Source organism: Sporothrix brasiliensis (genome assembly GCF_000820605.1).
Source record: "Sporothrix brasiliensis 5110 chromosome Unknown Cont17, whole genome shotgun sequence".
Classification (NCBI taxonomy): Eukaryota; Fungi; Ascomycota; class Sordariomycetes; order Ophiostomatales; family Ophiostomataceae; genus Sporothrix; species Sporothrix brasiliensis.
Window position 1 is genome coordinate 1855558 of NW_024467136.1, and position 27363 is coordinate 1882920.

A 27363-nucleotide genomic window follows, 5' to 3' on the forward strand; every position below is an offset into this window, starting at 1 on the left:
CGCTTGTTTATAATCCCTGAATCTAACAATGCTTCGTGGAATATTGCAACACAACGTCAGACGATTTACCTGTTTCGCGGTCGAAATCATGGTATGATCCAATCTCTACATCAACGTATTGAACTATATGCTGCTAAAAGTGTCTTACAAGGAAATGATAGTTCTGTAGTGGCCAGTGGGGAGCTTAGCAACTTTCTCTTTCGAGGAACTGCAAAGCTTAAGGGCGGCCGAAAAGTAAGAAGCATGATGATTATCGAACAACCAAACATTTCCTTGATCCAAGATCACCGTCAACCGAGGGCCGTTACGGCTTCACAAGAGTACGATAATTCAAATGTACGACAGTGTCTACAGCTTGCACCAAAAAATAACCATCACCGCGTGTAGCCCTTCGTCAGTTGACTTTTGGGAGGATGGCAGCAGAGGACAAATTCACGGCATCGCGGATTGGTATTTGGATGGAAGGTGCTTGCTTCGTGTGCATTGATGCAATAGCATGTTCTATTCTTGCAACAGGAGTGTTACTTCTCGTCTTCGAACCTGGCCGCGGCCTCGGCATGGTCATCGACACATTTGACCCCTTCACTCTCCTTGCTACTTGATCCGAGAGCCATATCAAGCAGTGGAACGTCCATGATGCATGATGCCTGCCATGAGAGATATCCATAACATCCGGTTTAGGCCAAACACATGGTCATTCCACGTTGAGTGACGACATCCAAGCGCGCGTCTAGCTACTACGTACTGTTTGTCAGCCATGCATGTTGATAATGCAAATTGTGCCTCGCGACGGATGGAACCGCGCCGTTTCGAGAAGCAGCTCGGAGGCAGTCGACCGAGTTCCATCATTGAGATCCATAAGCCATGGTCATTTGTGTGATAGTGATGGACGTTGAGAGTATGCTTCGCGTCCATATGAAGCCCATATCGGTTCGTCATAACCGCAACCAAGACGCGATATGGCTGTGACAAGACCAACGAGGCGACACGGACTGTAAAAGGAGAAAACGATTGGGAATGAGAGACCGTTCAGTATTCCCGTGAAGATCGAGCAAAGAAACTCAAAACGCCGCGCATGCCAAAACAGGAAGAAGGCCGTATGATAAAGCAGAGTCGGATAGTCGTCGATGTGGCGGGACGAACACGGAATCCACGACTTCACTGAATATCCGCATCCGCCATCTCCTCCTCGACCGGAGCCGACTCTTTTGCGTCTATGGCGGTGTTAGTGGGTAGGTACAACATATGAAAAACTAAAAGCAAAAAAGAAACACAGCAATGTCTCATAGCAACGCCAACGTACCAGCCATAACGTCGTCCGGCAGCTTGCCGCCGTTGGCCTCCATTTTGCGCTTCAGCGCCAGGGTCATGCGCTGAATGACCTTCTTCTTCTTCTTGGCGCTCAGCGGCGCGCGGGGGCCGCTGGTCGGCAGCAGGCCGGGCCGGGCGCCGCGCTTGGTATCGGCCTTGGCGACCCGGTCTTGTTTGTGGCGGCCGTCGGCAGAGGACTTTGCTTGCTGTTTGCGCTTGGTGGCGGCACGGGCAGCCACGCGGTTGCGGGACTGCTTGTTGGGGTTCTTGACGGAAGGCATAGTGAAGGGTGCAGAGGAGAGAGGGGCTGGGCTGGGAGATGGACGGTTTGATGTTCAAAACAAATTCTGTGTGAAATGAGAGACGAGCCGGGGGTTATGCAACGGGAGAGGAGACAGGAGACGGTGAACGTCGTAGACGTGCTGAAAGTGAACGGGTACAGCAACACAACGCCTGTGCGTTGCAAAACGGAGAAACGTCGGGGGCGAGCGATCCGAATGAATGCTGCAATCTGAGGCTCAAACGTGTGCAGTTGAGTTGCGACGTGAAAAGGCTGTACGGAGGCTCGCTAGAGAAAATTTTCCCACTAACAAACTTCAAAACGCCACAGACACTAGCCACACCTCCTAAATCTGGAAAGAGTCCCACAAATCCTGCGGCTCTAGCCGACCCCTAACGGGTCTGGCCCCAGCGCCCTCCAGTGGGCAGGACCCTCCCCACAGCATGTTTTGACAATTGACAGCAATCCGTCAGAGGCAAACCCCTTTCAGGACCACACTCGCCTCATGCAAGTCGCAGGATGTGCAGTCTTTTCTTGTACACAGCGTTTCAGATTCTCAAGGAGCACGTACATGGACAGCCCCCTCGACGGAGTCTGTCGTCTCTCTCGTTTCTATTTCTACATTCGGCATCGTTTCTTCTTTTCTTGTTAGTTGATTTGTCCAGATATAGCAGCTACCCAGCGGCTACGGCACCATTGTTCCCAACAGCGCCACGTTTTCCTACGTCGTGCGTCGTACCTCTGTCTCCCAAAACGGGGAAGGGGAAGCAGCTTGTGCGTCGTCCTCCCTCTTTTCCACCTCGCTCTTCACGGCACACCTTTACCACAACTGGACGATGTCTACTTTCTTGCCTTCTTCCGTCACTATGAGGTTTTCCGTTTTCCTGGATTCTGGTCATTTGTACATCGTGCTTATTTGCCTATTCGCATCACTCTCACGTTTTCTTGGCCCTGACGCACTGCCTGCAGATCACTAGATGGGAATCTGCCATTTGTCATTTTGTAGCAAGGCTTCGATGATGAGCAAAAGGACGACATTAATGCCGGGTCATGATATATACTGGGAATCAAATGCATTAATACAACATGACCGATGGCCTCGGAGCCATCTAAAGTCCACAAATTCAGCATATATGTATATGCGACCTGCGACCAGTGGTAACATTTTGCTACGGCATCCATTTTAAGAAGAATTATTTTAACCCCCTCTCTTTCCCTGGCTTGTCCTGATCTTTTACCTCCTCGCCAAAATAATGTCTCCCAATGGTTGCCTGCCGTCCCCTCGTTTCCGTTGTCCCTCTGTCCATCACGCCACAAAACCCCGGGTTTCCACGCATTGCGAGACACAATCGTACATCTGATCGACGGCCCTGCCGCAATGCACCTCATCGAGCCAATGCACTGGAGGGCAGCCGGGTGTCTGTTCGGCTGTCACGGAACTGTCGTAGTGTGCCTCACTCATGTCCAGCATCCTCAGCCATTATGCAGTGTAGTTGGCAAAATAACTGGACCTCGCTTGTCGACATATTCCTATTTTCGTTTCTGTCGTCTGGCCTCCCATCATTGACCGTCTTTCCAGTTTCGAATCTGCTAGCGCTGCGATTTTACTTTTGTACATTTCACTTTCACCTCGACGTAGCATTGCACTTTGACATTTCACAAGCCCCAACATACACTTTGCAACACTTCATACCTTTGGTGCGACTTAAACCCCGTACCCCGTACGCACCCACATTACCTCGCCTCCACGATACGACAAACTGCCGCGAAAGCATACCGGCGGAGTCAACCTCTACTACCCAACCACACGGAAAGCTATGGCCCCGACAAACGTACGGTTTCGTCATTCAAGCTATTCACGATATCCTGGCATTTCCCTGTTCTAAACGACTCCGGCCTGGACATCGTGGCACACCATCAGGGTGACTACCATTGTCCTCGCGACTTTCACTTGAATTTTGTCTCCTTTTGACTCTGGCCACTTGCCACTATCGTTGCGATTTTGTTCTCGCCGTCGGCCTAACTCACTTTTACTTTGGACGAGAAATGATCTTCAACTATTCATCAGTACGGTGGATTATTTGGGTTTGAGGCTTTCTTTTCTCCGGGATCGACGGCAAGACTGTCCTCTCTCGCGCCCTCTTTCTGGACCCCTTGTTGCGTGTCTCCCTCGGTCTCCCTCGATCGCCCTGCTACGCACGGTCAATCGAGGAGACATCTTCTTCTTGTCTTGCTGTCTAGACGTCCCTCATCAACCCCTCTTGACGTCTCCTCGACCAGGGTATATCCTTGCAACGGCGTGTGCAAGTACCGGCGATCGGGTCATGTATAAACTTCTCTTTATCCCGTGGTCATCGTGAGCCAGTTCCATCGATGGACATTTTCTGGATCTCCCAAAACTTTTCTCTTGTCGAATCTTCTTGGCCTACAAGTGGCCGACTCTCTTGTGCTTCTCTCTTCCGTCGTGTCGACTTTTCAGGTTGGATTGCTTCTCTATGATTTCTCCTCTCTGTCATTCTCTCGTTCTCTTATTCCTCCGTCCAATCTCCACAACTACTTCCATATCACTGCATCTCCATGCGAGAGAATTACAATTATAAGCAAATACCCGACAATATATTTACCCAAAGCAGCAAGACACGGGCGGATGTGAAGATACAACTTCACTCACCGTGTCTCGCGACAGACCCGACGCAGCATCCACGCAACCAAAAATCGGAAGACGTCAGGCCATCCATCGTACACAGCGCACAATGGAGGCCTTTTACGAGTCCTTTTACGCAGCGCCCGGGTCGGGCTCCCGGCTCAAACGGCGCCAGGCCGCAACCGCCATCCCCGTCGCCGACTTACCACATGACAACCAGGCACCCCAGCTCAACTTTACCATCTGGCTGCTGACCGGCTTGTCCTTGGGCTTTCTCATCTTGCGCGTCTACTGCAAGTTCCTGCGCGGCCGTGGACTCTGGTGGGACGACTATGTGCTCATCACATCGTGGATCTCGCTGGCTCTTGCGTCGGCCTTCACGACTGCAGCCACATCGTTTGGTTACGGCAAACACCTGTGGGACATTGACGGGGACAGTTTCTACCCGCTCAATGTCGTTGCCACGCTCGCCGGCTTCTTCAGCATTCTGGCCGCCGTCTGGAGCAAGACATCCTTTGCCATGACGGTGCTGCGCATCTCGACGGGCTGGATGCGCTGGGCCATTTGGTTCATCATCATGTCCGTCAACGTGATCCTCGGCGCCAGTGCCATTTTCCAGTGGATCCGCTGCATGCCCGTGCAAAAGATCTTTGACGCGTCCATTGACGGCGCGTGCTGGCCGCAGGACGTCGTGTCGACCTACAACACCTTCTCGACAGCCTACTCGGGCGCCATGGACATCTGCCTGGCCGTGTTCCCCTGGAAAATCATCTGGGGCATGTCCATGAACCGCAAGGAGAAGCTGGGCGTGCTCTTTGCCATGAGCATGGGCGTCTTCGCCGGCGCGGCGTCGCTCATCAAATCGCCCAAAGTCATGTCGCTCTCCAACTCGGATCCCAGTATGTCCTTCTTTGCCCTCTGCGCATGATAATTTGCCCTTATCCATCTTGCCACGTCGCTGACCATGCATCCTAGGCAATACCGTCCAGCTTGTCATCTGGGGCGTGGCAGAAAGTGCCATCACCATCATTGCCGCCTCGATTCCCATCCTCCGCGCCTTGCTGCGCGACGACAAAATGTCCAACGCGCCGCACTCCGAGGCCGAGATCGAACTCACCACGAGCAACTGGAACACAAGCAGCTTCAGCAGTAGCCGTCTCGGCAACAACCTAGATGTCCACAACATCAACGGCGCCGACAGCACCATCACAAACAACAGAAACAACAACCGCAACCGCAACCGCAACAACAGCGTATTCGGCAGAATACGGGCAGCTGTCACACGATCAAAAACTCGGCATGACACAAACACGACCACCACATCAACATCGACATCTGCAGGAGGGATGCCCAGCTGGGTCACAGCACCTGTCACCATTTCATCCGCAAATCGTGACCGGTCAGACGACGGCCGACCACTGTCTACAGAAATTGCTACGGGTAGCAAGTCATTAGTATGACAATGGGCAACGTGGCATCCGTAGCCCAATCATCTTTTCTCTCTATTCATTTCTCTTTGTTTTTTTATTTTATTTCATTTATTTATTTTTTTCCAATTTCTCTCCTTTCGTTCCCGGTGGCGCTCTCATCGGTATCATTTTGGTGTTAGGCATCTTTTTCCTGGTTGTCATGTGGCACATGGTCGGTCTGGTGTCTCAGGTCAACTGGCGTTGGTGTATTTCGGTTAAATTATGCTTTGTTGGGGGTGGGTTTGTTTTTATTTTTGGTTCGATACTCCCTTGTGTTTGCTTTCCATCTTCATTTCATGTTTATGCTTTGCGATGCTTTTCCTTCCTGCTCTTGATAAGATAGGCTTAGTCTCATAATTATTTTATCTAATATGCTTACCATGTGTGATTTTGAGTCTTTTATTTGACTATGTTTTTATTAAAATAAAATCTGGAATATACGACTTGTTTTCCGAGGGGAAAAAACGAATGTCGGAAAACAAACCGCAGGCTAACAGGCATGGGACATGACTCGACAAAGCGGTCTAAGGCCAACACAGTGGACTCTGGACAGTTCTGAAACTCGAGGCACTGAGCACTGCATTGAAAACGTGAAATTGGCAACGAAACTCGGCGTGGTTGTAATAAAAGATAGCAGTTTATCATTTCCAATACCCTTCCCCTTAGTAAGCTGGAACCCGGAAACTCCTTTTTCACACGTTATATGCTGGTAATTAAAAAGCAATAGAAACACAAGAAAAGAGGAATGGTACACATGGACATATGCACAAAAAAGAGTATGAGAAAAAAAGTATAAGAAAAGGTAAGAAAAGCACCAAAAGAATGGATAATATAAACATCGAGAAACAGAGAGAAGCGTCAAGGAATACGACTGTTTGTTGTGACGCAAAGGCCGCCATGAATAGGACAGTCGACTCGCAGCGGCCTGCTTTTATGAGTGGTGCGCCTGGCCGTTGCCGTTCATAAGGGCTGTGCCGGCCTCCTCATCGTCATGACCGTGGCCCTCCTGCTTGAGCAGTGTCCGGCGCGCAGACTGCTCCTCGTCCTCCTCGTCTTCGCTCATGAGCTCGCCCAGCTCAAACTCCTCGGCGTCACGGACTTGGCGGTTCTCGGCGCGGGCGGTGCCGTTGAGGCGGACAGACGCAGCCTCGGCGGCGTCGGCAGACTGGCGCTGCTTGTTCTTCGCAGCCAGCAGCTCGGCGTTGGCTGTGCGGTCGTACAGTGAGATGAGCATGTTGACAAAGAGGAACATGAGGAAGGCAAGGCTGTACAGGATGAGAATGTAGGCGACATGGTCGATGCCGGAGCCGGCGACCAGCAGCATCTGTTCCTCAGTGGCACCCATGAAGAGGAATCCAGCAGCGTAGAGGAGCTGAGAGTTGTTAGCAAATCATGGGCCTTTAAAACAATAAATAAATAAATAGTTCAGGCATGCACAAGACTTACAAAAACAGGAATGAATTGGAAGCTGCTGGACTCAGTGCTGTCGTTGGAGATGCCGTTCTTGTCGCGGACAACAAACGCGACCTCGATGATGCGCGTCAGACCGGCAGCCATGAGCGTGTAGCCAAACATTTTGTGCGTCGCGGCGCTGATCATCAGCTCCTGCGGGTGCGCCGACATGGCCCAGCCGGTGATGAGGATCACGAAGCCGGGGATGAAGTTGCGCTGCGGGCGGCCGTCGCGGCCACGGCTCAGCCACACACCGGCCAGACCGGCGCTCCACCAGATGATGCCCATGGTGGTGTGCTGCCAGTCATTCTTGACCCAGGCCGTGCCCCAGCGGTGCTCCGTGAAGGTGTTGACGCAGCCCCAGGCGGCAATGACGCAGCTGTCGAAGAACTCGGGCGAGCGACCAGAGCGCTTGAGCCAGACCTGGCCGACCAGCAGCAGAATGGTCAGCAGAATGCCGTAGGCGATGAAGGCGCCGCCCATGATAAAGTGGGCCGCGCACTGGCCGACATGGTCGCCCTGGCAGAAGCCGAGGGCGGTGATGCCGCCAAAGACCATCTGGACCCAGGCAAGGACGGGAAAGGCCTTGCCCAAGATGCCGTGGGCGATGCGGAAGATGGGGCGGATGCGGCCTTGGAAGCCACGTTCGAGATGGAGACGGAGGTAGACGCCGAGTGTGACTTGCGCGATCAGCACAAAGAAGAGGGGCGTTGCAAACTTGGCGTGGACGTTGTTGCCGTTGAACTGGCGGCCCTTGTGCATGTGGCCAAGGACGTAGCCGAGGATGGCGAGGGCGGTCGAGGTCACCTGAACGGGAACGTGCCAGCGAGACTTGATAATCTGGGACGCGAGAGGGACGTCAGCAAAGCACGAACAGCGTGGCATGTCGTCAAAGGCGTGAAGGGGAACATACACCGAGAACCATGCCAAAGGGGAAGAGGATGCCCCACGTAAAGGTCATGAGAAGGATGTGCACCCATAATGTGGCGTCCTGCGAGCGTGTTAGCAGCTGTTTCTCCAATACCGTCGGCATGGGAGGGAAGACGCCGGGAGACACGCACAATCGGCTCTACTGATATTGTCGCTCCTTCGGGAATCTTATCTTCGCCGTGCTCGTGGGCAGCTGCCGGCAGAGCCAGAGCGAGCGCCGCGAGGACCAGCGGGGCGAAGGATCGCAGTGACATGATGGGCGTCGAGGTGAGTGGGGGGGGGGGGGGGAGGAAATGAAGAAGGGAGAGCTGAATTCCGCTCGTTATTCGAACGGCCAGATCTCCAAAGTCGAAGATGAGATCACGATAATGCCGTCGGATGACTCAGGGGGAGGGGGGGATTGATGGTATGGCAATCGGGGCCAGCTTCTGCGAAAGCAAAACGGCGTTAATCGAAGATGTCTACACGTCGGCCAGCGTGCTGGAAACGTGGTTTGTGTTGTCGGGTTGTCCCAGGGGTGTTGCGGTTGATGAATCGAGAAGCAAAAAAGAAAAAGACAAAAGGGACGACAGCAGGCATTTTGGCCACCTAGAAAGGAGAGATGACACGCCTGAAGTTGCCAGAACACTGGCCATTATGCCTAAAAGTGGGTATTGCGGGAGCACAGGGAATGCGCTGAGAATGCACGTTAGCGCGTCGAACTACAGTGGCGGCGCGGGTCATTTGCTGTTCTTTTGGCTCACACTTGCCTGTTTTAGAGTACTTTTGTTGTAAAGGAGAACACGTTGTGGCCGTCAGAGTGGGTGGCCTTCCAAAGGAAATATGGGGCCATAATTCGTTACTGATTGGCCCGCCCTCGCAGCCACCGCTTGTGGGATAGACAGAGGCGGTAGGGTGTGATGGAGCACTAGCCAATCGGCCAGTGCACGCCAAAAAGAAAAGGAAAAACAAAAAACAACACAACAAAACCACGTACAGTCCCTACAACCTCACTCAGTGTAGTAAGCCCCTCCAGAGAGACTCCCTACGAAAACCCCAAGAAACCTGCCTTAGCACTTGTCCAAACCAGCTTTCAGAATTTATATCTACTGCCAAGCATGAGCGAAACGACTGTCGCGGACGCCCCGGACGCCTTCGTGGAAGAGATCCGCCGCGTACGGGCTATTTACGAGAGGAAGAGAAACTCTACTACGCTAGTGTCACCGGCCGGGCGCCCCGTTCTCGATCTAGAGATTGACACCGCCAACGGCGGGACCCGCTACACCTACTGGTACAAGCGCGACGGCGATGTAGCCGAGCCTCAGATCATCCGAATTGTTGACATTCCTGGGACACTGTCGGGCGCCATCCTCCGGCTCGAGGCCAACTTGCCTTCACGCCAAGACAGCTACGAGATCATTGGCAACGAGGTCCGCCCACTGGAGTCGCCGCCCCCCCTACCCGACTTCGAGGACGACTCCGAGGACATCAGCGACGTGCTGGCCAGCCTTCCCGAGATCGCCGTTGACCCCGAGCAGCATTTTGTCAAGAAGGGCAAGTATGCCAGCGAGGTTCGCAACCTCATCTCCTGCCAGGGTGGGTCGTGTCCCGGCACGCGCAAGTCGCCTCACATCATCCAGCTGCTCGGCAAGTCCCCCCGCGGCGAGCTTGTCTTTGAAAAACTGGTCCCTCGCTACGTGCTCGCACAGGTTCATCCGCTCGCCGCTTACAAGACGTGGATCCTCCAGCTCGTCGCCGGGCTGCAGTACCTCCACTCGCTCGACATCGTGCACCGCGACCTACGCATCGACAACTTCGTCTTCTCCAAGGATGGCGCGCGGCTGGTTATCTGCGACCTGGAGAGCCGCTGGGGGAACCGCCTGGCTCCCGAAGTAAAGCGTGACTACGCAGTCGAAGGAGAGTGGACCAAAGCATCGGACATTTACGATCTGGGTGTAGCCATCAAGGGCATGGTCTACGGCAACACGCCTATCACGACCCTGGTCGAATGGCCGGTGCCCTCTCCCCTAGACCAAATTGTGGAGGCATGCACCCGGTCCTTGCCCGCAGAGCGGCCCAGTCTGGACGAGGTCTACGCTATGGTGGAGGGTATTTGAGGTTACATAATTTACTTTTCACTTATAGAGTATTTGTCAATGAGACAAAAAATCGACATTCTGAAACGGTTTCCTAAGATGAAGACCCTGTCCAACTGCCAAATATAGGTCTCCATTTCTTTCTCATTCGAAAATTGGCACTGCAGTGACAACTGTGGATGGATCTACGTAGTGTGGACTTCACTCTTCGTATCTTTGTGTACCGCTCCGTTCCGAGTGGTGCGCGAGTCACAGATGATAACTTTGTTGCATGCCATGGTGACAGGGTTACACGAGCCCAGATCCCAAGCTGTCAAGATCTGGGTGGCAGCGTGCGCTTTGTCTGCACCAGTGTAGGGCATCAAAATGTTCTTGCGTCCTTCGGTATGTTCGAGCATCTTGTCGGCAGTCTCACTCTTGTCGATATGGTATAGCCCTAGAACGCCAGCACGGCCAGTGAGCTGGGCCAGAGCATTAAAGAGGGCGGTCGGTGGTTCGGTGGTAGGTCGGGTCGTAAATTCGTACGGCTGTCCAGTCGACAGCCAGCGCTCCGGGAAGTATTTGGTAACGCCAGACACCTTCTCTGGCTGCGAGATATTTCCCCTCCCGAGCATGATTTCATCGTCGGTGATGGTGCAATGCGCGTGGACAAGGCAGAGCCCAAAGGCGAAGTCATACTCGGCTAAGAGGTTCGCCACCTTAGCGAAGATCTGCTCGCGATCGGTGAAACGGTCATCGGCTTCGCCAAGCGTAGGCAGCCGATTATAGATTTCCGCAATGGTAGTCATAGTGTATCGATGAGTTGTATAATCGTCGACTTGTGGAAGAAACAGTTTGTTTAACTCATGTCTACTTGTTTTAAGGACAGATAAACAAGAGCAGACATTCCCCAAAGTGTTGTAGAAATCCATCCCTATATACCCTCGCTGGTGATGGCGAATTCTTCCAACTGCCGCGAGATCCTACCTCGCGACTGCCATTTTAAACATACTTTACACGTGCTTGGGCTGGTACCACAGGCCAATCAGACAAGGCGGTTTGCAACGCCAAATCCCCAAGAGTAGCCCACAATGAAGCAGTGAAGTAACTTATCTCGACTTTACTCTAGAACAATATAATAATCTCCGACAGCACCGAGACACGGCCATGATTCCAAACGTTGTGCAAAGCCCGATATGACATGGAGTCATTTTACAGACGAAAGCCATTCGCAGGCCTTTTCTCATTGAGACTCAGGGACCTACGACATCACGCAGGCATATTTTAGTAGAGTTGTTTTATTGACAGGAAAATAACAAGGTATTTACGCGTACATATATGTTGTACATTTCCAAGGTGCCCTTTAACACATTTGGATTTCGCCAAACATTCGAATTCGCGACCACTCCATCGTCTCCGTACCCGATGCGCCGACTGTCTCGACTTGGTTATGCCCGCCACACCCACCCGCGGCGTAGCGCATCCGCCCACCGCACGCCGAACACGCACGCTGCCGACCCGACGAGAAGAGTGCCATCCCAGACGACCACGCCTGCATAGCTGCTGCTGCTGGCGGCGCTTCCACCGGCCTTGCTTGTGCCCAGCAACACACCGCCCACGGGACTGCCCACCATCGTACCGCAGCCACGCACAAAGTAAATGAAGCCGTTGACGGCGGCGTAGCTGCGGATGCCAAAGACGTCGGCAATGGTGGCGGGGAAGAGCGCATAGTACCCGCCGGCGGCCACCGAGTACAGAACGATGAAGGCGAGCCACAGCTGCGCGGAGGGAGAGGACGACACGGAGGCAAGCAGCTCGGGTGTGGCACCGACCGCCGACGCCTCCTTGACACTCATCCCCCACAGAGCGCCGACGGTGACGGCCGCAACAGCCAAGCTGACGGCCAACACGTTGAGCCGCCCGAAGCGGTCACCGGCGTAGCCCGTGGCCACGCGCGCGACGGCGTTGACAATGTTGGAGACGGCCAGCAGCGTGGCGCCGGTGCCCGCCGACAGACCGAGGGCGACACTGTAGCTGGGAATAAAGGTGAGCGGCAGCTGGGCGCCGGCGGACTGGCAGAAGGCGGCGGCGACGGACAGCAAAAAGGCGGGCGTGGCGAACATGGCCGTCGAGATGTGGGTGCGGCGCCGCGCCACCCGGATGGGCTCCGTCGCGGGGCGCTGTTCGCTGTCGGCGTTTGGGCTGCCACTGCCACCACTGCCACCACTGCCACCACCGGCAGTCATGACTGGGAACCGCGAGGGCGGCACGACCCAGGCGACGGGCGTGCCCACGACCACGGACAGTGCAGCCAGAAAACGCAGCGTCCAGCGACCACCCACGGCCGACAGCAGAGCGCGCACGACGGGCGACAGCACGAGACTGCCGACACCGCCGCCCGACAGGATCAGACCGATGGCCGTGGCGCGATGGCGGTTAAAGTACTCGGGCGCGGGGCCGAGCAGCGGGAAGTAGAGCATGGAACTGCCGAGGCCGTAGAGCAGGCCCTGTGTGAGCAGCAGGTGCCAGACCTGGGTGGCAAAGCTGGCCAGCAGGAACCCCAGGCCCATGAGGGCGACGCCACCGAGGGTAATGCTGCGCGGCGACGCGGTGAGGGCGCGAAGCACTTTGCTCTGGATGCGACCGCGACCGCGGCTGCGCTGCTGGGCGGGCTGCGACAGGGCGGCGTACTCCACGCGCGACAACCACGGGTTGACAAAGATGCTGCCGGCCCAGGTCAGACCCGCACCGAGCGTGCCAACAAAGGCCAGCAACGCCGTTGACCGCTGCTGGGGCGCTGCTGCAGTCGACGACGCTAAAGTCGTGACTTTCAGCACGTTCTGGTTGGCTGACAAGTAGTACTCCTGGAAGACACCGTAGCACTGATTGTAGCCGATGGACAGCGCAATGGCCAGGAAGGCCGCAACTAAGACGGAGGCCTGCTGGCCGCGGGACACCGGTGGGAGCGCTGGCGTCGCGTGGTAGTCCTCTTCTTCAGCAACATGGTTGCCCGTATCGTTGTCGATGGCCGCCAGTGTGGCACCCGCACGTGTGCGGCGAGCGCCCAGGTTTGCCATTGGTAGGGCGTCGGTGCTGGCCATGGCGACGGAACGTGTGTGCCGCAGATGAAATGTGCTCCGATCTGTAAAGTTGGCGCAACGTGACGCTATCAATTGCTGCCGTGACAGATGGACTGGTAAAGAAGCAAGACAAAAGTATCGTCAAAGTTGATCTCGTCGTCGCCTTTGACTATTTGCCATTCCCGCTACCAGTGCCTGCCGGGTCGACTCGGGTCAGGGACTTTTGTCATGATTTTTAACTCGGACTTTTAGTGAGGGCACGCAAGGATCGTCACAGACAGCGTCGGACGTAAGACGGGTGTCTTCGGGGAGGGCATTGCGGGGATTGCGATTCCGGAGACGCCTCCCGAACGTAGTCTGGGGTAGTGTACGTCGTACCTCCATTGAAGTTTGCACCATTACACTCCACGTCATATAGTTTTGCTCCACGAGTTTCATCTCGTCCATGTTCTGTCCTCACAATTGTGTTGTCTGTCAAAGCCAACTATGCACATTTTAAGGTGCAATGACGGGAAACATGCCGAGACTAGCCTACATCGAGTAAGTAGTAGAGTAGTCTGTAATATGAACGTTAGCCACGTTCGATGAATCTCCGCTGCCATATTATGTTGCGCACAGGTCGTTGGATGGATCACGAGACATGACCGACCTCAAGATATACCTTGTGCCCGCTGCTGTGTCGATATCTTGAAGCGGCGTTCACGGATGGCACCCGGATACAATTGCTAGTCAATTATCTGACCCGGGTTTGTAACAGGCGACATGGCTCCTTTCCTTGTTGTCGAAGCGCTCGGCTGCTTTCACGCACGCTTGACGTCTCAAGACTCCGGCAGCAATCGCCACCGTCAACATGGGCAATTCCTGGCGCCAAGAGGAGGCCCTTTCTTGGGAGTGAAGCAGCATAGCGCGCTGTGGCTCAACATGAAATACAACATATCTTGGAACAAATTGGGCCAGACCCGTCCACACTGAGGGATATGGCAAGTGCTCCGCCACCCGCGCATCCTTGATCGCCTTTGATCGCCGTGGGCATGCTTGGCAGAGAAACCGGAGGGCAGCCGCCCGGGAGTTACGGAACGGTGAAACTGGCCGCACCACTGGTTGACTCGAGAAGGAGACGCAAGCACTCAGGGGACAAGGAACTCGCCGTCAAGATGCCAAATACCCAAGCTCCTCGGGTCGCAAGGTAAAGGGATGCAGTGATTGGCATTGGACGCATTGGGGCTGAAACAGGTTTGGGGTCGGGCGGGTCGATGGGTAAAAGAGGAAACAGAAGACGGGGGTGAGATGGGCCAGATAAGATGTGAGAAGATACGGAGTACAAAATACTTGTCAGTTTATTGGACACCAGATGCGGATTGTAGGTACTTCGTAAGATACATGAACAGCCGGCCGGGGCGAGCATTTGGGGCTACATCGATCTGGTCTGAACAAAGGGCCGTGGGCAAATTGCAACGTTCGGTCTGGGTCGGCTGCCCTTTGCTGATGCGTTTTGATGGGACAGGATTCGTATTCGTACATGTAACAGTCACTCTCCGGGGGAAGGGTAAGATATTGTCAGATGTCCAGATACGGTCTCCTGACAAAAACGGTGGAGACGACGGCGAGGCGCTCAGAGAAAAGGGTCGGCGCGATTTATCGTCAGATGAGATTCACCGACACACAAGACGTAGCAGAGCTCGCTGCGCGGTGGCGTTGCTTGGCCGAGAGGTGAGCATATGCAGCATCGGTGTAGTCAGGGGCATGCATTGTTGGCTCTGGATGCAGATTCCAAAATCTGTTGGCTGTTGTTGGCCGACTGGTCTGTGGTTATTTAGCGCTTTGAGGCGCTGTAGGCGCTGGTAGGCGCTGGAGACGTGCGTGGCTGTGAGGCCGCGCCAGCAACGACTAAGCCGACGTCAGCACAAAGGGAGCGGTAGCAAACAGGTGTGTTGCCCATACCGATGGCTGTCGATTGGCTGTTAAATTGGATGCGGGCTGGATACGACTGCGAATTTGGGGCGTCATGGCTTCGGCGGTGAATGAATCGAAATGATTGCCCCAAAGTAATTTGAAGTATTCGTACTCGCCGGTCCTTCCTGCCTGTCTTTTCGTCAAGGTTTATTTACTCTTTCCACCCTCCCTGCGTTCCTGAATTGCATACTTCGTAGGGAAAGAAGTTGGGAGGCCCCTTCCACTCATGGTTTCCAGACGACTCTTCGTGTCCTTTCGTTGTTTGGCCATGCCACTTCCCCTGATTTTAGTTTGCCTAGTCGTGTTAGCGCTGTTCGCCCCTTCCCACGGCGTGGACTCCCCTTTTTAGTGGGCGCTATGTGGCCGTTTGCTCTTTCTTTTTTTGGAACACGATACGTAGTATGCCAGGCCTGGACCCTGGGCAGGCCACACTTGCCGGTGGATGTTCACCAGGGACGGCCATTCCAGAAGGCACGATCCACAGCTCTAGCACGTTTTGTGGTGGAACTATCGTAGCTTCCGCTTTTGAGGGAGGGGAGCACAAAAACTTGAGCGCAAGTAAGAAACTGTGGTAATGGCAGGAGCGAACAAGCAGGTCGTAGTCTCCAGAGACGGTTCCTGCGTTCCGTTCGTATGTGCGTCGATGGGACACTGCCAGCGATCAATTTTGCCTCCCTTTGCCTTTTTGCATTTTTGCTTTATTGCCTCCTTCAGATCACTTTCCAACGCCACCACTGCCGTGTTCCATATCACACACAAACACTCACACGCAACCGTCCCAGTGCACTTGTTCCTCAGAGCATTTCCCAGGCCATTCCTTTGCCTGGCCGGTGTTACCCCGGCGCATGGTCGGTTTCCTGGGTAGGCATCGATCGCCGCAACTCGGCCAAGACAGGCTCGACAGGGTCACATTGTAGGCAGACAACGCGGCGCGCGCCATAAGCGTCCATTGGCGATCTGGCCAACGCCAAATTGCACTTTGTCGGAGCCTGCCTCCAACTTCCGTCCCCATGGAAACCCCACGACGCATACTGCCGTCATTTCACCCACGACCAGCAAGTGCGATTGAATGCAACTTTGTCGTGCATTTGGTTTGCGACTACTTTCAGCCACCATGCAAGCACTATCCTCCCGCCGCACGCTATTCAGTACTTGCAAACTTGAACCGCGAAACGGACGAGAAGAAAAATGGGCATGTGGGGTGGGACCCCTGCAGGGGCGATGCCACTGTGTTGGGGCCCGGCCAACGGCCGGCGCGACGGCTGAATTGGCAATATGCAGATGAGGAGCAAAGAGAACGAGAAAAGGAAAAACAAAGAAAGTGCTGTGGAAGCCGTTCGAGATACGTACGACGTACACTCGACGCCTCTACGACCACACCATGCCTAGGCCAGCACCCACACCCAGCCCACTTAACACTCCAAAACGGAGCAGAGCTTGAAACAGGCCGACGACGGGGAGAAAGAGACGACAGGCCAGGAAGAAAGGCCAGGACATGACACTACTATTGAATGCAGACGGATAGCCAACCGCCAGGAACGCTCTAATCGTTAGACTCACCGCTCGACATAATTACCAGACAACCGTCTTTTCATACGTCTGTTCTGGGTTTCTTTGTCTTGTCTGGTTTTATTTCGGCCGCCTCTCCCTGTTGTCTACGCCCTCTCCTCACCCCTCTCCTGTCTCCCCGTACCGTAACCCCCTCTCTCAGTTTCCTGTTATTAATTGTCCAGTTTTCCTGTTTTGGCTTTCCCTGTTTCTGCTCTGTCGATAGCATTCTTACTTGCTGTCCCAACGGTTTTTCTTGCAGATCTGACAATAATAACCCTGGCCCTCGCCCTCCCCAGCGCCCACGCCATCTCTTCTTGTTTATCCTGGACCCCCTGGTTACCCGCCATCCTTTGTTTAGTCCATTCCCTATTTTGTCTTGATTGTCCTCATCCTATTCCTCCCACGCTTGCGACATACAATTTGGGACTTGCTTTCTTTCATTGTCCTGATTCTTCATTCTCGTCATTCCCTTCTTCTAACGCTCTTTGAACTCATTTGCGTTGTCTATATTCTCGACGCATTCGGCTCTCGACATTAGTCGTTTATATCCTGTCGTGTGCGTGCGTCCACGACTTTTTACTGTATAATAAGCGACACCTGACGTTGACTCGCCTCACACCACACCTCCTTACAGTCTCGACTCTGCAACACAAAACCTGCTCAAGACGGGCATTCTCAGTATATTTGCAGCTACAACAACAGTCTCCCAACCTCTATTTTGGCGACAAAATGAACTTCACCAAGAAGCTCGACCGTGCCGTGCAATGGGCCGGCGAAAAGATGGGCGGCGAGGCCAAGACGGCCATGTCGGATGACTTCAAGATGCTGGAGACGGAAATGAACCTCCGCTACGACGGCATGGACCGCCTACAAAAGTCCATGACCGCCTACGTCAAGTGGGTGGGCCGCCGCGGCGAGACGTTTGACGACAAGGAAAAGGGCCTGCCGATCAGCTACCTGGGCCGTACGATGACGAGCCACGGCGAAGACTTTGAACACAACTCGGAGTTTGGCAACTGCCTGACCAGCCTCGGTCGGGCCAACGAGCGCCTGGCTTCGGCCCAAGAGCGCTATGTGGCCGACGCCACGGCGACGTGGCTGGAGTCACTGGAGCGGAGCCTTGCGATGATGAAGGAGTACCAGGTAAGCCACGTCCGCAAAGAAGAGGTCCCTTTGCCCCTCACTAACCCTGCGTTAGGCCGCCCGCAAGAAGCTCGAGAACCGCCGCCTGGCATATGATGCCAGCATTGGCCGCATGCAAAAGGCCAAACGGGACGATTTCCGTGTCGAAGAGGAGCTGCGCACGAACCGTGCCAAGTACGAAGAGAGCAGCGAAGATGTCATGCGCCGCATGCAAGACATCAAGGACGCCGAGGTCGACAGCATTCGCGATCTGACAGGGTTCCTGGACTGTGAACTTGACTACCACGAGCGCTGTGTGGAGGAGCTGCGTCGCGTCAAGCGCTCGTGGCCCGGAACCGCGACCGCTGCTGCCGCGGCCAATGGATCGCTGCCCAGCAACTTTGGTGGCCGTAGCCGGTCGAACACGGCACGGTCGTACAACGACGAGCGAAACCCATCCTACGGCAGCCGCGCCGGCGCTGGTGCTGCTGGCGAGTCGTCGTACATGGACGAAGAGCCGGAGCCGCTGCCTGTCCGCATGCCTAACCGCGCCAACACAAACACCCTTCGCTCCGCCAACGACTCGCCGCCCCAAAAGCCTGCCCGGCCAGCAGTCGCCCGTGCCAACTCGTTCCAGCCCGGCAGCAACGGCTCCGCCGCTGGCAACGGACCGCCCACGACGTTCTCGACATACAACAACAACCTCATGAGTGCTACCGCTAGCCCTGCGGCGATCACCTCGCTCCGCACCGGGCTGCGCCCCGTCGGGCGGATCCAGACGACCAACGGCCACCCATCCAACGGCAACGTTTTCGCCGACGACATCGACGACACCAGTGTTGGCAGCGGCAGCGGCAGCGGCAGCGGCAGCGGCAGCGGCAGCCCAGAGTGGGGCGAGCGCAGCGCGTCGCCGGCGACCAGCTTTGGCAGTCTGAGCCGGAGCACGAGCAATGTGGCCATGTCCTCTGGCGGAGCGGTCCGCAAGGCGCCGCCTCCGCCGCCGCCCAACCGCAACAAGAAACCCCCACCGCCGGTCCCGGCGCCACGACGGGAGAATAACTACTAGGCGTTCTGTACGCCTCTGTTCTTTGGTTGTTTTGTTACATTTCTTTTGTTCGGGTTGTTCTTGGGTATTCCTCTGCCAAGGCCGCTTGGGATTTAGATTGTCTTTTGTCACCATGCTGGATGCAAGGTCGACTTGTGTTCTATTTACGACTTTTCGCTGCCGCGACGGCTGTTGTCCCTATTCTTTCTTCTGCTGTGTATTACGGACTTTCTATTATGTTTTCTTTTTTGTATTCCTCAATTCCTTGGATGGCGTTTTCACCTTGGGGCATACAATGGCATTGGATCCGCGGCCGTCGTCGCTCTGGTTAGCTCTTATTAGTATATGTGTCTGGATATACATAGCATCATTATCGTTACTCATTTTTGGGAGAACGTGTCTGTTTTGTCCTTTACAAAGAATATTACTGTCTTGACAGCCAAAAGTTGCGTTTCAGCTGCATGGCATCACCAAGTCGCCACGGGTCACGTGCGCTTTAGCCAGAACTGGCCGCGCAACCGGCTGGCGATTGCCCACTAAAACCCGCTAGCCATGTTGCTGGTAGAAGCATCGGGAATGTGCCTGGAACACATGCGCGGCCTGCTGACTGATTTCGCAGTTGGGCGGCAAATCCGACACATCGAGCTCTGCGCAGGTTTCCAAGCTTGGAGATCCGCCTCTTCCAACCGCAAAAGGCGCATTCTCACTTTATGTTGTCTTCCATTCTTTGTTCCTGGACACCTCGACTGTCCTTGTAACCACGCATTTCTTATTTATTTGTTCCCCCTGCTATTTTTGCCACGACTCAATCGATATTTTCATGTTTTCATTTCCTTTTTCATTTCCTGTAGGAGATAAGATCAACGTCATTGCCAGAGGACAGGCAACAGACAGTCGCAGTACGGTTTTTGAGGGTTGTTTGACGGAATGGAAGACGACGACGACGACCAGCAGCTGCCGCTCGAGGTGGAGCAGCAAAGCCCACAGCTCAAGATTCGCTACGAAGAGGTGTTCACGCTCGCGTCCCCTGGCCAGACCAGCTCGTCACCATCACCGCCACCGACAGATGCATTGTCAAGGTCCACAGACAACTCGACAGCGGGGCGCCCACGCAGGCGCCCTCAAGGCGACAAGATCCTGCTGCCACCGTCGGCGCTCGAGGGACTGTTGAGCGCAGCCGCCCGTGCACGACAGCAGGCCAACAGCGCGGCCAGCAGCAGCAACGGCAGCCGTTACGGCGGCCGCTCCGCGTTTGGCTCGCTCGATGACTTTCACAGCTTCGGCTACGGCCGTGGGGGAGGCGCCAGCGGCGGTGACGGCTATGACCTGCCGCAGCCGCTGACGTTCCGGCTGGCGAGCGCAAGCACAGGCAAGTCCGTCTACGCAGGGATCCGCGAGTTCTCGGCGCGCGAGGGCGAGGTTGTGTTGAGCGACTACCTGACGCGCGCCCTGGGCCTCGGCCTCGACGAGAGCAAAAGCAGCCACGCCACGGACGCCATGGACACCACGGACCGGCTGGTGGTGACCTTTTACCCACTCCCCAAGGGCACGTTTGTGCACCTGCGGCCGCTGGCGGCGGGGTACAACCCGGCCGACTGGCGCCCGCTCCTCGAGCGGCAGCTGCGCGAGGGCTACACGACGCTGACGCGCGGGGCAGAGTTTACGGTTCGCAGCGGACACGGCACTGCGGACGAGTTCAGGTTCCGGGTGGACGGCTTCAAGCCAGCGGGCGACGGCATCTGTGTTGTAGATACAGATTTGGAAGTGGATATTGAGGCACTGGACGAGGAGCAGGCGCGCGAGACGCTGCGACAAATCCAGGGCGACGCCGTGCCGTTGGGCGGGGGCAACGGTGCACCACAAGGATCGGACGAGAGTGGCAGCGCTACAAGCCCCGGCAGCGCAATCGACATCTGGAAGCCGGTCTCGGGCCAGGTGCGCGCCGGCGAGTATGTAGACTATGAACTGCCATCATGGGACCGGTCACGGCCGCTGGCGATTGTTCTCTCTGGCTTCGACGAGGAGGAGGACAAGGGCTGTGCTGTCGACCTGCTCGTCAGCCCGTATTCGTCACGGCACCGCGCACGCCCAAGAGAAACGGAGCATGTGTGGGCGAATTTCGGCGTCGCTGACGGTTCGACAGACAATGCGAAGACGATTGTGCTGCAAGCAGACCACAGCGAGCTCGAAGCGGCCGAGGCGCTATGGATCTCTGTGCACGGCTGGAAGGATCCAGACAACACGACACCTTCTGCCAAGGCACACAGTTTCATCCTCCGCGCGAAGATTGTGCTTGAAGACGACGGCGGCCCTGTCCTTGGAGGCGCGACAGAAAAGGCAGAAAAGGCCACGGATTCCGCTTCCCACGCCCCGGACGAAGAGCAGTGCAAAAACTGTGGGCAGTGGGTGCCGAGCCGGTCCATGGTGCTGCACGAGAACTTTTGCCTGCGCAACAACGTGGTCTGCCCAACATGCAAGCAGGTCTTTGCCAAGCGCTCCGAGGCGTGGGCGAACCACTGGCACTGCGCGCTCGATCCCAGCGGTGGCGACGACGGCGGACACGGCACCACGACCGCCAGCAAAACAAAGCACGACCTGATTTTCCACCCGGGGTTCCTTGGCGCGGACCGCCTGTACCACTGCCCTGCGGACACGTGTGCCGGTGTCGTGCCGCCCTTCACGTCGCTGCCGGACCTCGCACGGCACCGCACGACCAGCTGCCCGTCGAAGCTGATCCTGTGCCAGTTCTGCCAGCTCGAGGTGCCGCAGGAGGGCGACCCGACGGACCCCTCTGTCGACGCGGCCACGCAGCTCACGGGCCAGACGCCGCACGAGCGTGCCGACGGCGCCCGCACCACGGACTGCTACCTGTGCGGCGCGATTGTGCGCATGCGGGACATGGGCGCGCACCTGCAGCACCACGACCTCGACCGGCAACGGCGCGTGCCGCCGGATGTATGCCGCGACGCGCTGTGCGGACGCACACGGTTCGGCGTGGGCCCCAAGGGCCACATCAAGGCGCCGCCTGCGGCTGCTGCTGCTGCCGCTACGGGCGACGCGCACCAGCTGGGCCTCTGCAGCACCTGCTTCGCGCCGCTGTATGTCAGCACGCACGATCCGGAGGGCAAGGCGCTGCGCCGGCGCGTGGAGCGGCGGTACCTGGCACAGCTGCTGACGGGCTGTGGGAAAGCCTGGTGTGCCAACCGGGCGTGGTGCAAGACGGCGCGGGCCAACCACGGTCTGGGGCCCTTTGCCGGGCCCGACGGCACGCCGGCCGTGGGCACGGGCGCGCTTCTTCCGCTGGTCAAGCCGCTGGTGGCCGAGGCCGTGTCGGAGCCGAACAAGCCAGTGCACTTCTGCGTCGACGAGGAAACGCAGAAGCGGCGCGCAGTGGCCGAACTGCTCGCGGGCCAGGGCGGCGGGGTGTACGAGCTGGCGTGGTGCGTGGCGGCGTGCGAGGCGGAGGGTGCGGATGCGACATTGGCGTGGGAGTGGCTGAACAACTGGGCGCCGCAGAAGCGGGCAGGCGAGTGAGCGGTGGTGGGAGAGGTGGAGAGGTGGTGCATATGGGCGGCCTGGCGTTGCATTAGACAAGGAGCATGCAGCATTGATGCATTATTACGTTGTCTCTAGCAGATGGTGCTGCTGTTGCTGCTGTTGTAGCTGTAGAGTTGGTTGTCGGAGCTGACAGTACGGAGGCAGATCTACGCCCTGCTGCGTGTACTCTTCGCCGGTAGTGGCCGTGCCCATGTCGATGGTCGTCTCTCTGGACACTGCTGAGGGCGGTCCTGCAGCTGTAGTGGCCTAGCCCACCGTAACGTAAAGCGTGAGAGGACAAGGGTGATGACGTGCGCAGCTCTCGCGTTGCCGACTCGACTTCCACGGCCAACGAATCTTGTGGCATCGCCGCCAGCGGTTGTAGTAAACGGCCACTGTCAACGACACATAACTGCTAGGAGAAAAGCACGCCACCATTGGCCATGTCTGGCGGCCGATGAGCGGCTACTGTACGTACATACATGCCAAACTCAATCCGTCTTCAAATGCACTATCCTGCTTATCCATCAACGTTTGTTGTGCCAGGTAGTCCTCAGCCCGCGGCAACCCCTTAGAAATCAGACAGCAGAGCTGGCGGGATGGTAGAGGAATGGTAAGGATGATGCCGGTGCTCATTACGTACAGTATAATAATAATACCGATCAGGAAGACCAGAAATGACTGTCAGTAAAGCGTACACAAAGTGCACACAACTTACACTCATGAGCCAATCACAGAACACCGTTTGCTATGAGACCCACTATTTATCCCCTTTGTACGTCACCTTTTCTTCACAACTGTAGTGTCCTTGTTCGTCACAGATTTTGCTCTTGTAGAAACTCGACAGACCGGCCATACGTAAAGAAGGCCGCTGACATGAACTTGAGGAACAGACTGAGGAACAGACAGGTCTCAAAGAATCAATTGAATTGTAGACTAATGCGAAGTAAACTGGATCTAACCAAAGGACTAAATGCAAGTTGAAGCAAACGACGCGCAATAATAGCGAATCAAATTGTGAAAATGAGACGACACAAGGAAGCGAAAAGAAGAAGACAAGGTGATGGAAAACGATGAAATGATGAAACAATTCTCAAGAAGGGATTCTATAAAATGTGTAGACCAAAGAAGCAAAAGCGAAGGAAGTGAAGTGAAACCAAAAACAACGAGCGCAATCGCTCAAAATGTCGAACAAAATGACAAACATGTTCCAAGCAAAATACCAGGGGCAGCTACACCTCAAAACTCACGAAAACGACACCAGCTTGCTCTTGGCGCAGACCGCCTTGGACAGCGTCTGGATCGAGCCCGACGACAGCAGCTCCAGCACTTGCATGTTGGCCTCAAACTCCCGCGTGATAAAGTTGCGGATCTCAATCGCCACCAGCGAGTCCAGCGGGTAGTGCGACAGCGAACGCGTCACGTCCATGTCCTCGGCCTCCAGCATCAGCACCGCCGCGATCTTGTCCACGAGACCCGCGCACACCGCCTCCTCCGCCTCGGCCTGCGACTGCGCCGCCTTGAGCAGCGCGTTGAACGACACCACGGCGGCGCCGCTGCCACCATTGGCGGCTGCCTCGGCCGCCGCCAGCTCTTCCATGGCCAGGCGCAGATGCTTGAACTTGGCGTCCTCCGTCCAGAACGGCTGCATGGACGGCGTGATGCGCATGCCTGTGATGGTGTGGCCGTCGCACGTCTCGTCCAGGCGCCCGCTGATGGCGGCGCCCAGCAGCGCCAGCACCTCGGCCTCGCAGATGCTGTCGCTGCCCAGGTTGCGCGCCACCTCGGCCAGCTTCTCCGCGTTGTTGGCCAAGTAGCCCGAGTCCGACACCATGGTCAGGTCGAGCGAGGATGCGGGCAGCCCCGCGGCGCGGCGGTGCTGGACGAGCGCGTTCAGGAAGCAGTTGGCCGCCGCGTACGCTGCCTGGCCGCGGTTGCCGACGGCGCCTGCCGCCGAGGAGATGGCGACGAAAAAGTCCAGCGGCGTGTGTTCCAGGGCACGGTGGAAGTTCCAGCCACCGCGCACCTTGCCCTCGACGACTTGGTCGTAGTCTTCAAAGGACATCTTCTCAAACAGAATGTCGCGCAGCACCATGGTGCCATGGACGATGCCACGCACGGGCGGAAGACCAGCCAAGCCACTGGCCAGGAGCTCGTCCACCGACTGCCGGTCCACCACATTGCACTGCCGGACAACCACCTGCGTGCCCGACTGGTCGGCGAGCTCGTCAATGAGTGTCTTGACCTCGCCCGTCGCCGAACCCGTGCGCGACACGAGGACAATGTGCTTGGCGCCCTTGCCGGCCATCCACCGAGCCATGCTGCGGCCGAGGCCACCCGTGCCGCCAACCAGGACGTACGTGGCATCTGGGCGCAGGAGGTCGGCCAGCTGGTTTTGTGCTGCTGTGGCCCGCACAATGTCGTCGGCGTGGGGCACAACAACAAGCTTGCCTGCTGCACGGTTGTTGTTGCTGGGGTGCACAGCCTTGAGCGCGCTCTCGACATCGGACACCGAGAAGAGGGTGATGGGAGCAGCGGGTCGGATTTTGCCGTACGTCAGCAGGCTTCCGACGTCTGCGAAGAGACGCCGCACGATCTTGGGCCGCTCCGCAGCCAGAGCGAAAATGTCGACCGAAATGTAGCTGGCGTTGCTCCCGTCTGTCTGGCCCATCTCCAGGAGGCGCCGCGACGACGAAGCACCGTGACCGGATGTATCACGCGGTACAATGTCCAGGAACCGGCCAAACTTGTTCAGCGTGGCCCACGATTCCTTGGCAGCGTTGGAGCTGGTGAGAGCGTTGAGCACAACGTCGACGCCCTGGCCGTTGGTGGCGTGGCGCACGGCGCGCCCAAAGGACGTGTCTCGGCTGTAGAAGATATGGTCTTCGGGGATGTTGTACTCCGCGACCAAAAGAGCCTTCTTCTCGGCGCTGCTGACTGTAGCAAAGACCTCGGCACCAACCATTTGTGCCAGGCAGATGGCGGCCTGACCGATGGCACCCGATGCTGCATGCACGAGAATGGACTCGCCATCGGCCAAGCGGCCAAGCTCGACGAGGCTGTGGTATGCCGTGACAAAGGCCAACGGCAGGGAAGCGCCGGTCTCAAACGACACCGAAGCTGGCAGCTTAAACGCAAGAGCCGCCGTCGTTCGGGCCACTGTGGAGAAAGAGCCGCTGGTAGGTGTCAGAGCGGCAACGCGGTCGCCAACGCGAACATTGGTCACTGATGAGCCGATGGCCTTGACCGTGCCGCTGGCTTCGTAGCCCATCGCGTCTGCCTGGCTCTTGGAAGCGACAGCAATGTCATGTGCATTGACACCGATGGCCTTGACCTCGATCTCAATCTCGTCGGCTGCCAGCGCGGCGCCAGCCGTCGTGTCATCGACAAAGTGCACTGTGTCCAGAGCGCCCGAATGGCCGAACGACAGCTTGAGCGAGCGGCCCTCGGCGCCAAAGGCTGTCGGCTCGATGATGTCGGGGTGGGTCTGGCGGTGGACATATTCATTCATAGCCTCATCGTTGATGAAGCGGGGCGTGAAGAAGGAGCCACGGCGCTCCGAAAACTCCAGCTCACTCGTGTTGGATGCGTTGGCACCAAAAGCAGCCTCGAAAACACGAACAATGGCATTGGAGGTATCGCCCTCGGAGAGCGCATTGGATGCATCTAGGTCGAGGGTCGCAAATTTCATCGCCGTCTCGGACCGGATGGCCCGGCTCAAACCCAGCACCATGTTGGCATCTGGGTTGGACGATCCGCTGTAGGCGCCACGCACCACCCACAGACAGCCTTCGGCGGCAGTGAGCAGTGTCTTGAGAGAGGCGAACTCGGTCTCTGTCAAAGTAGACAGAAGAGGACGCTGGAGCTCGGAAAGGACGACACAAATCTTGTTTGCGACATTCACGTTGTGAAGCGAGCCCAGTTCTGGCATGCGGCCGGTGGCCTGTTCGAGTGCGGTCGCCAGGCCCATGGCAATCAGCGTCTGTGAGTTGCTCTCCTCGTGGACAATGACGACCTCGGCATCGGGGAACCCAGCGCTGTCACCACCGTGGCCGTTGGAGAGAGATTCTAGAATCGGCTCCCAATCCAGCTTGTAGCACAGCTCACGAGGGCCATTGGCGCCGCTGTCGAGGCCACTGGAGCCATCGATCATGGGCGCAATGGTCAAGTTCTCGAGTGTGATGAGCGGTTCAGTCGAGTCCCGATCCGCTGTGGCGTGCAGAGTCACTCTGGCCGACTTTTCTGACGCAACAGCCAGAGCCAAATCCTGCGTAGTGCAGTAGGCGCTGAGGAGGTTCCCTGTTCCATGGGACAGCTCAATGGCGCGCGCCGACACAGTCAGGCGCTCAAGGGACGATGGCAGATAAACATTGCGTACATCAGCACGGCCTGCACCAAGGATCGGCCAGTACAGCTCGATGAGCGACTCCAGGAAGGACGGGTGCAGAGACGGGCTGGCCACAAAGTGGTTGGGCATCTCGGCGGCGATGTCCAGCACCGCCAGGTCAGCGGAAGCAGCACTCTCTGTAGCCCGGCAGTTCTCGATGCCTTGGAAGGTAGGGCCGAAAGCTACACCTAAGTCGCTGAGTGCATCGTACATCTTGGAGCTGTCAATGGCGGCGCTGCCGTCTCCAACAAGGAGCTTGGCAAAGCGAACGGCGGCCGCGGCCGTCTCGGCCTGGCGCACGCCATCCACGTCGTTGACCTTTTCCTCGACGGTCTTGGTGCCGACCAGACCAATACAGTGCTCGGTCCAGCCCTTGGCGTGCGTGTATGAGCTGATACGGAACTCGTTCCACGCAGCCTCGGATGCAGACGTAGGGAGGAGAGAACCGCCATCCTGGTGCGGGCGGAGGCTAATGGTCATCTCAATGTCCTCGTCAGGGATGATCAACGGCTTCACCACAGACACATCCCGCAGCTCGTAGGAGTCCA

At 56.6% G+C, this 27363-nt stretch overlaps 9 protein-coding genes across 9 annotated transcripts; 5 read left to right on the top strand and 4 right to left on the bottom strand.

Moving 5' to 3' along the window:
- Nucleotides 1–1158: 1158 nt before the first annotated feature.
- Nucleotides 1159–1592, bottom strand: SPBR_03331 (uncharacterized protein; the record flags this gene model as incomplete). Its single annotated transcript, XM_040761633.1, has 2 exons — nucleotides 1159–1214; nucleotides 1304–1592. The coding sequence occupies 2 exons, from the start codon at nucleotides 1590–1592 to the stop codon at nucleotides 1159–1161; spliced, it is 345 nt and encodes a 114-aa protein (XP_040620549.1).
- Nucleotides 1593–4344: 2752 nt separating this feature from the next.
- On the top strand, nucleotides 4345–5695 carry SPBR_02831 (uncharacterized protein; the record flags this gene model as incomplete). Its single annotated transcript, XM_040761134.1, has 2 exons — nucleotides 4345–5134; nucleotides 5211–5695. 2 exons carry the CDS (start codon nucleotides 4345–4347, stop codon nucleotides 5693–5695), a joined length of 1275 nt encoding a protein of 424 aa, XP_040620550.1.
- Nucleotides 5696–6635: 940 nt separating this feature from the next.
- SPBR_02655 (uncharacterized protein) lies at nucleotides 6636–8340 on the bottom strand (the record flags this gene model as incomplete). Its single annotated transcript, XM_040760958.1, has 4 exons — nucleotides 6636–7076; nucleotides 7151–7996; nucleotides 8070–8147; nucleotides 8218–8340. 4 exons carry the CDS (start codon nucleotides 8338–8340, stop codon nucleotides 6636–6638), a joined length of 1488 nt encoding a protein of 495 aa, XP_040620551.1.
- An 843-nt stretch (nucleotides 8341–9183) lies between these two features.
- SPBR_03049 (uncharacterized protein) lies at nucleotides 9184–10182 on the top strand (the record flags this gene model as incomplete). Its single annotated transcript, XM_040761352.1, has 1 exon — nucleotides 9184–10182. One exon carries the CDS (start codon nucleotides 9184–9186, stop codon nucleotides 10180–10182), a length of 999 nt encoding a protein of 332 aa, XP_040620552.1.
- Nucleotides 10183–10346: 164 nt separating this feature from the next.
- On the bottom strand, nucleotides 10347–10949 carry SPBR_03265 (uncharacterized protein; the record flags this gene model as incomplete). Its single annotated transcript, XM_040761568.1, has 1 exon — nucleotides 10347–10949. The coding sequence occupies one exon, from the start codon at nucleotides 10947–10949 to the stop codon at nucleotides 10347–10349; it is 603 nt and encodes a 200-aa protein (XP_040620553.1).
- Nucleotides 10950–11588: 639 nt separating this feature from the next.
- Nucleotides 11589–13241, bottom strand: SPBR_02683 (major facilitator superfamily transporter monocarboxylate; the record flags this gene model as incomplete). The annotated part of the gene is made up of 1 exon (XM_040760986.1): nucleotides 11589–13241. One exon carries the CDS (start codon nucleotides 13239–13241, stop codon nucleotides 11589–11591), a length of 1653 nt encoding a protein of 550 aa, XP_040620554.1.
- Nucleotides 13242–17453: 4212 nt separating this feature from the next.
- Nucleotides 17454–18912, top strand: SPBR_02778 (BAR domain protein; the record flags this gene model as incomplete). The annotated part of the gene is made up of 2 exons (XM_040761081.1): nucleotides 17454–17867; nucleotides 17923–18912. The coding sequence occupies 2 exons, from the start codon at nucleotides 17454–17456 to the stop codon at nucleotides 18910–18912; spliced, it is 1404 nt and encodes a 467-aa protein (XP_040620555.1).
- Nucleotides 18913–19818: 906 nt separating this feature from the next.
- SPBR_02361 (ubiquitin fusion degradation protein) lies at nucleotides 19819–22425 on the top strand (the record flags this gene model as incomplete). The annotated part of the gene is made up of 1 exon (XM_040760664.1): nucleotides 19819–22425. One exon carries the CDS (start codon nucleotides 19819–19821, stop codon nucleotides 22423–22425), a length of 2607 nt encoding a protein of 868 aa, XP_040620556.1.
- Nucleotides 22426–23612: 1187 nt separating this feature from the next.
- SPBR_02276 (uncharacterized protein) lies at nucleotides 23613–26711 on the top strand (the record flags this gene model as incomplete). Its single annotated transcript, XM_040760579.1, has 5 exons — nucleotides 23613–23783; nucleotides 23825–25607; nucleotides 25695–25909; nucleotides 26099–26412; nucleotides 26531–26711. The coding sequence occupies 5 exons, from the start codon at nucleotides 23613–23615 to the stop codon at nucleotides 26709–26711; spliced, it is 2664 nt and encodes an 887-aa protein (XP_040620557.1).
- Nucleotides 26712–27363: the final 652 nt, after the last annotated feature.